This window comes from Limulus polyphemus, unplaced genomic scaffold, assembly GCF_000517525.1.
Source record: "Limulus polyphemus unplaced genomic scaffold, Limulus_polyphemus-2.1.2 Scaffold1515, whole genome shotgun sequence".
NCBI lineage: Eukaryota > Metazoa > Arthropoda > Merostomata > Xiphosura > Limulidae > Limulus > Limulus polyphemus.
In genome coordinates this window covers 101,948-110,779 of record NW_013667125.1, presented here as the reverse complement: position 1 = coordinate 110,779, position 8,832 = coordinate 101,948, and the positions used below count along the sequence as shown (strand labels likewise).

Here is an 8,832-nt window from a genome sequence, read left to right as displayed (position 1 = left end):
GTGTGTGTGTGTGTGTGGTCGGTGAGTTCTTTTATCACTATACCTACTATAGAATCTATATTAATTAATAGCCTAATCCAACCGCTGGTCTTATCTTAGACTCACCGTAAATATGGCTTGTGACCTTTACTTATCTCTCAAAGTTTACTTTACGCTAATAACTAATTATTAAAGTCACAAAATGTATCAGTATCGGGTCTATCAAGAGGGCGTGAAGGCCGGGGAAATATACTTTGGAGCCCAATGCCCCAAAGGGTTCCTGGAGAATATGGGAAGAGGATGGATTGAGAGAGGGAGGACCCTCATACCAATTCTTCTCCAGGGCCAATGTAAGGTATCAGCGGCCATGATCAGTACTGTTTATTATACATGAATAAATGGGTTTAGTGTAAACCATGATCAGTACTGTTTATTATACATGAAAACAAATAAATGGGTTTAGTGTAAACCATGATCAGTACTGTTTATTATACATGAATAAATGGGTTTAGTGTAAAGTCGATTTTACGTTGATAATTGTCTTCTTTGTTCTTTTATCGCAGACCACGGACTCTAAATTAAAATCCGTAATTCTTTATTTAGAATTTTAAACTGAGGCGGTACTTCTCTCCCCAACTATGATTAAAGAATTACTTTCATTGTTGGCGTACTAACACACAATGCATCATGAGTAAGGCGGAAACACCTTTCCAAAGAAACACCTTTCGTAAAAAGGCATCCACGTTTACTGAACACTGATGTATATAAAAATGAATCAAACTCGAACCAAAATAACCAAATATTTACGTGTTAATCACTATCGCATAAATTTCGCTCTAGAAATACTAAAACAAAAATTATCATTTACTCTCTCTCACTCTCAGCAAGGTAACAAAAACAAAAAAAGTGGACACTGCTTCAGTTTACTTACACTTTGTCTCCAAGTCGTTCATATACATCCCCATGGGTTAGTAAGTGCTGTGTATTTACGTTCTGAAGAATTATCATTTACTCTCTCTCACTCTCAGCAAGGTAACAACAACAAAAAAAGTGGACACTGCTTCAGTTTACTTACACTTTGTCTCCAAGTCGTTCATATACATCCCCATGGGTTAGTAAGTGCTGTGTATTTACGTTCTGAAGAATTTATCAGATGTATTCGACTGAAAGACACATGTGTAACAATGTCCAGAGAAACCCCACTATTCGATTACAGTTATATTGGACACCGTACACTTATCACTCATATTGTTCATTGTTACACATCCTGCACTATCCATTTGTACAAAAGGATAACAAACACAAATTAAAAAGTCATTCGACACTTTTAAAAGTTGCCACTAGAAGCTTGAGTATAAATCGACACGTTAAGAAAAACAATCAATATGATTATAACTCGAACTACTAGCCGATATAAAACGTTTTCCTCAAATTAAACCATTTACTGATCGAGTTCAAGGCCAGCAGGTTCAAGTGCTACTGTCCACCAGCTGACTTCACGTTCTTACGACGGGAAGCAGTTCCCACGGTAAACGTCACCTCCTCAGAGAATACAAGCAGAACGTACCTACAGATACGTAGCAGTAACACCAAACAAGTAACACGCTCTTATCCTTAATTAAAGAGTATCACCATTCTGTTTCGTTGTTGTTTCGAATAACATTATTTTATGACCTAGATCCGCTATTGAACATTGGAAAGCATGTTTTAATTTACGGTCTGCAAGACATTCTGTACACTTAATAGTACTGGTATCGTAATCTTCGTACCAAATGCTAAACTGTGAAAATTCGGAATATTTACCGCCTATTGATAATATTAAACCTATACCTACGAAACTTCGGTATCAACAATTCACTATCAGTATCACAGGCCGTGTGAACGTCACATATCGAACGTTCAAACCAACCCCCACCAGCTGCTCAGAAAGACTGTCGAGTACGTAATACTTTCTTCTATTCTAACAGGCCGTGCACTTCCTGTCTACTATTAGGCGCAGCCGTCCATAGCGCTGTGAAACCGGAAGCATAGCTTTCTTGTAGAGCGGAAACTTTCTTTGAGTTTTATGGAGTTTGTGTAAACACAACTGAAACCTTCTCACAAACAAAAAGCTTTGTAGCCACGCTCTGTAAGCCACTACATAAATCTTGAATAACACACTTTAAAGGCAGAGATATACCGTTTGCTTTAATTCTCTGTCCAAAATTACCCAAATTACTAAGTATCTCGTGGCGCGTGCCACCACTTGGCAGATAACGCGACCTACCACGGTCAGAAGTTCAAGTTGAGTTACGCCGCTTTGAAAATTATTGTGATTTTCAGGTCAACCTTAATATTATATTACGGTATGATACATACTCACACCTTCAATAAATTACTTTATATTGTTACAAGAATCCTAAGGCCAGGGGCGTAACTTTCGTTTCAAAAGAGGGGAAGGCGGGGGAATGGCACTATACAGCATGGGTTACAAGCTTGTGGCCCTTCAGTACCTGCATGGGGACCCTTGAATATTTGTAATTTCTGTGTAGACAATACTTAATTCGCCTGCTTTATTTATTTACTAGCATTCCCCTTCAAACTAGTCGATCACGGTTGTTGTCATGGTTATTAGAGATGACTACTTTTAAATATTGAAATCAATAATATAGCCTCTCCCAAGCTGGCGGAGAGATTAGGGGAGGACCCCCGGGGGTTCAGAGACCGTCTACAAGGAAGTCTCGAAAAGAACTATTTTTATAAAGGTAAAATATCAACAACAGTACTACTATATACTACTGTATTTTAAAATGATTTCCTTGTCATATGCAATGCTTTTTCCTAGCTCTTAACCTTTAACTCTCATTGCCACAAACACACATACATAGCCCTGTCATGGGATCACGTGTGTTTGAAATCTTGTACCGCCATGAAGGCTGTTTATTCCCTTTAATCTTTGTAAAGTTTACTAGTTTCAAGATTTAGATAAGTAAAACATATCAAAATGTGTTTCTTTTTGTTGTTGTTTTTTGTGCATCTAAAAATAAAACGTGTACTGAAAACGTAGTTTATCTATAAACGTGTTCATGTATATAGCATAACTGGTATTGGTTTTCCCTATGTCTTAGTGTGACTGGTATGCGTTTCAGTCTGTAATAAAAAATATACCTTTGATGTTGAAATGAATAGGGAGGGGCAACGCTCCCGTTAATGAAAAAGTGAAGGAACGTGCCCTATCTCCTGCAGTTTAAATTACGCCTCAAACTTATTGACCATAATGAACTCGAAAATAAACTATGGGCTAAAACATACATTTGCTTCTTTGTTGTTGTTTTTTTAGAATTTTCGCGCAAAGTTACAGAAAGGGCTACCGGGGCTAGACGTTCTTAATTTTGAACTGATAGACAATAGGGTAGGAAACCAGTCAACAACAACATCGCTAACTCTCGAAGCACAATCATCTGACCAAATAATGTGAACTGATAGACAATAGGGTAGGAAACCAGTCAACAACAACATCGCTAACTCTCGAAGCACAATCATCTGACCAAATAATGTGAACTGATAGACAAGATGGAAGGAAACCAGTCAACAGCAACATCGCTAACTCTCGAAGCACAATCATCTGACCAAATAATGGAATTCGGGTGTCATTCGTATAGCAAACCTTCGGCCTCTGGTGCAGAGCGCGTTGTTATAGAAACGAAACGTAAACCATGAGTGCTAAACTCTTTGTTGCTCCCGTCCCCATGTAATAGACTTCTTAAGAAGCTGCTGGAAGAAATTTAACACAGCTATTTAATGACCAATATACAACTCCCAGCCATATTGAAAAAGGCAAAATGACCTGCTATATCATAATTTCCTTGGCAAGTGATATATTGGTTTAGCAAAATATCCTCAAGCCCTAAAAATGCTATCAATTAGAGAGGAAGAATAGGAGGTGAAAATTGAATGAGAGTGCTCAATGTGATCTTGCCGCATAACCCATAATATCCACTACCAAAAGTCCATGCAAACAGTTAAAATAAATGACAGTAGAAACTACATACAATCTGGAACCAGAAGGAACTGATCACTTGATTTGTTGAATCTATGCCATCAGGGTATCCAAAACAAACAGTATTCTGTTATAGTGCATCTCACACATCTTTTTACTATATGGATCTAAGCAATTACTTCTTTCAGTTATTTCTCCAAGTATTTTAATAAACAGTCATTCAAACACTTTACCTTGCTTACAGTTTCTTTACCACAGACACACCATAACAAACTTCTAAAAAATACTTGTTGGTTCTTATTTTAAAACCTCTGAGAAAACATTTCTTCAAATTCATTATATGTAAAGTTAACTTAACCAATATGATCTACAAAAAAATATTGCAATAATAAAAACATAATTAGACAATCTTTTTGTAATAACATAAAAGTAATAGGAAAACCTTCTTGTGATGATATGAAACAGAAGGTCAGTCATCCCATCAAGATCATGACTTAACATTAAACTTCTAAAATAAGAAATACAAGTACAATTAAAGTTTTCACATACATAAACTTATCTAACAAAGGTTTGTACAAATTTAAGTTTTTTATATACAACATCTTATTAGGTGTACTATTTCACAAGTTAAAAATAAAACACTAAAGAAGTACAGATTTAGGCTTTTGAAGCTTATACACAGTACTTCCAGTATTAAAATTCCCTTTCCAGCTCTTTCATTCTAGGTAACCTCTCATAGCTAGCCTATCCAAGACCCTGAAAAATCTTCAATACCTAAATTATGTCTATTTTTTGCATTCTAGTGTTTGGGATGTTTTGATGCAATGTACCTCTTTCTCTTAAAAATCACATAGCATTTCAATAACCTGTCTCTACACTCAGTATAAACACACTCTTGCATGAAGAAGGTTGTTTGGTCAAAATGTTAATAACACACACACTTTTTTTCCCCCTTATAGCAACTTTAATTTATTTAATGTATGAAACTTCTCCCATTAACACTTATGTAAAATCATAAATAAAATTAAACAGCAACCAACAACCTTTATACTTTTTACACAATAAAAAAAAAGGTTGTTGTTTAATTATAATTATAATTTGTTGTATTTAAATTTTATAAAATATTAAATGGATAAAAGCACTAAATACCCAGTAAAATTAATGATTTTGATGTTAAAATGGTTAGAAATTTAAACAGTTTTGCCATAATAATTCCTAATCAAACATAGTCTGATAAATTATAAAATAAAATTGAGGCTAGATTCCGAGAGATATAAGAGTTCACTAGAAACTCTGCAGGCTAGGCTAGTTTTAAATTTTAGACAGAATCAAAAATTTAATAGTTCTACAGTTAATGTCAGGAATTAGTTTATGTCAGTTGTAAATAGTCATTTAAGGTTTTCTTTTTCAAATTAAATATGTTTATATATGAAAGGGTAACAGTGTATTTATAACAAATAAAGGAGCAAAAGGGTAAATGGTTGTAAAGTGTTTTTTTTTTTAAGAAGTAGTTTTTCATGATGCTCAGCAGAAAATATTTGAAGCTTGTTCACTGGAGGAAAAGATAGATTAATACTTTGAGGAAAAAAGCAGAATTCTAGAATGAAAGAAGCAGGATAGGAATGAAATTATATAAATAAAAAAGAATTAGAAAATCTTAAAGTTAATCTTTTCCTTATCTGAAATTGTATTTCAGATAAGATACTCACTTCAGATAATTAATCTGCTGAAATGTTTCTGTGCATGCACCAAACTTGTGAACAAAACTCCTGCTTCTAAATGTAAGTGTAATAATGTGTACTGAGCCAGTTTATGATGCAATCAAATAAGAAAAATGTTAATTTCAGAAATGCTACTCAGGTCTCCATGGAACAGATAGCAAGAATCCCACACTGAAATGATTGAGGGAACAGTATAGATAAAGAAATTAAAAAGATGACCTTCTTTCTGAGAATACAACAACAGAAAAAGAAAATTCAGGGTGTCAATCACAACAGGGGAGAGGATTCTAGTGGAAACATGAATCCATCTAAAACAGAATAATCTTTGGCCAATATAAGTGGTATTGCAGAAGGGTACTGTCAAAAGAACCTCCTACGTGGTTCTAAAATGTCACAAAGGTTGGCAAAAATTAAAGGTTGCTTAACTGTCTGTATACCTCAGAGGGTCAGCAGACCTGTATGTGTAGTGTGGTTAGGGAAATAAGTCAAGTCTTACAATAAGCATGTGCAAGACTGATTCATGCATCCCAAAGAGAATGCAAGACCTATCTGGCTGATCACAACCAATAAGAATGGTCTGGTTCTTAATGTAGATTGCGACTTATACTACACTTCTGCCTAACTTCCAAAGAAAAGATACATCCGTTCAGTCTTATACCAGTAGAAACTCTCCATATCAAGCAAGAATTCCCTCACTACACTAGAAGAAAATGGGAAGAAGAAAATCACCTAGGGGATAGCAGGAGCTAATTAGGTGTAAGAGGTGGAATAAACTGCAATGTGGCATAGTTAATGTGACAGAAAGAAAGCCCTCAGGATCTGTTTGAAAACAAGCAGGTGTAAGCCCTGAAAGACAAAGAAAGCTCCTGAGAGAAACACTTTGTGATCCTAGGGTTTTGTGCAAAGTTAGTCCACAAATGAAGAAAGTGTAAAAGCCAAGCTACCACAAGATCAAAGCTAAAGGGTGGTTCCTAAAACTGATTACCAAGCCCATAATGTCTGGCCTCTCTATGGAGAGGGGACACAAGGAAAGAGCTACAGAATGAGGAACTCCCAAAAAAACAACTGCATAAAGGAAGGATGCCAAATGGAATTCCTGAGATAAAACTGAGGGAGTTTTAACTTCAGAAAATAAAGATGCCAATAGTGTAAGTCCCAAAAACAAATCCAGTAAGTGAACTGGGCAACAGCTAAAAAAAGAAACTGGAACAGAATGAAGAACAGGTTAGTGAAACTTTTTCCAGTAAAGCTATCAGGGTAGCAATGCAAGAGCCTCAAAAGGGAAGGGTAAAGAGGACAGCAAGCTAAGAAGATGAGAAAGCAAAATACAAAGATGAGCAGGTTTAGGGTGAAGACATTCAAAGGAGAAGAAAATCTTCAAGCTGGGGAGAAAAAATTTTGGGGATAGGAACAATATAAATGAAAACGAATTCCAACCACAGAGAAGGAGTCATAAATTCAGGGAGGACATGACAACTGAGAGTCAATATAAAGCAGAGACAGAAAGAATCTGCAAAAATTCAACAAGGTGAGGAAGGAAGAGGAAGAAAAACCAAAATTTGAGCTCTGTGCAAGAAGCCCACTGAAGATCAAACAGAAACAACTGGAGTACCTAGTTCAGACCATACCTAATGCACACCTCAACTCTACCATCAGACCTATGGACTGACACCAGTTGTGGGACGAGTACACAGAATTCATGCCATAGTGTGTATGTAATATTGGTGCTCACCTGAGCTCTTCCATCAGACTCTTGGACTGACATCAGCTGCAGAGGAGGACACAGAAATTCATGTCATAAAGTATGTAATAGTAAGAGTGTACTTGTCAACTCGACTGGACAGTCATCCACTGCAGGGGGAGGGCACTGGTGCGTAGTGTGTGCTCACCTTGACTCTACTGAACAGACATGACCACAGAAGAGGGGCACAGTACTATATGAAGTGCTTCTGGCATGTTGTTGGTATAATTATTTGAGGCCTGACCTGTACTACACTGACACTGTAAACACTGCCCTACTTCCCACTGATTGACACCCCTTGTTCTAGCCCCAGTGGTTAGATCCCAATCAGTGAGGGTTCTCCATGGTCCACCACCCCAGTGGCTAAGAACTGGTAAATGTTAAGGGTCTCCTGTGTTCCACTCGAAGAAAAAGAGGAAGGAATTTGTAGTGGGGAGACCTTGAAAAAATGCATGTATCCCCCCTCAGTCTTGTTTCAGCCAGAAAGGTCTATTACTGGAGAAAGTGCAACAGGTGACTGTGTAAACCAATTGGAAAGCAAGCACGGCACCCCCTGGATCAGAAGGTAGTCAGATATCAGAATATACCATGAGGATATCTCAACTGGTCTTGCAGAACACCTCATCTCAACAATGGGTAAAATGGAGCCAGGGCAAATGATATGAGCACTTTCCGTTATCCTGGCTCAATGCAGAATTTTGGGAAATTTTAGAACCATTAGCTAATATTTTATAGGACATTGAGTAGTGGAAGAGTATTAGAAGATTGAAAGTTGGTTAATGATAGTCCAATATTTATAGGAGGTGATAATCATTGTCCAGGCAATTATAGGCCAGTTAGTCTTACATCAGTAGTTGGAAAGGTTTTAGAAAGTGTGATTAAAGATGCATTGCAGAGTCACGTAAAGTATTCTGATATAGTGTCAAAGAGCCAACATGGTTTCACTAAAGGAAAATCTTATTTAACAAATCTTCTGACATTCTTTGAGGATGCTACTACAAGAGTTGATGAAAAAAATACTGTGGATTTGATTTTACCTTGATTTTCAGAAAGTATTTGATAAGGTGCCTCACAAAAGACTTATTACAAAAATTAAATCTGTGGGTGTGGGGAAAATGTAATTAAATTGGATATAAAATTGGCTGGAAAGTAGAAAGCAGAGAGTAGTAATAAATGGATCATAGTTACAAGTAGTATGCCTCAGGGCTCTGTGCTGGGTCCTCTGCTGTTTGTGATTTATATTAATGATATTGACTCTGAAATGACTAACAAAAGTTCGAAGTTTGCAGATGATATTAAGATTTTTGGGGAGGCTAACTGTATCAAAGATGCTGTAGACTTAAGTGGAGATTTAGATCATTTGATACATTGGGCCAATACATGGCAGATGATGTTTAACTATCCAAAATGTA

At 36.5% G+C, this 8,832-nt stretch overlaps 1 protein-coding gene across 3 annotated transcripts in view; it reads right to left on the bottom strand.

The window, feature by feature from the left end:
* LOC106463913 (cytohesin-1-like) overlaps positions 1–8,832 on the bottom strand; it is a 136,605-nt gene that overhangs the window by 107,439 nt on the left and 20,334 nt on the right. For 2 of the 3 annotated variants that reach the window (XM_022391549.1, XM_013923992.2), the window contains exon 1: positions 911–986. The exons of the other annotated variant lie outside the window; for it this stretch is intronic. In XM_022391549.1, coding sequence (XP_022247257.1) covers positions 911–944 — 34 coding nt within the window. In that variant the 5' untranslated portion in view covers positions 945–986. Of the gene's footprint in view, positions 1–910; positions 987–8,832 lie in introns of those variants that run through there. 3 annotated transcript variants of the gene reach the window in all.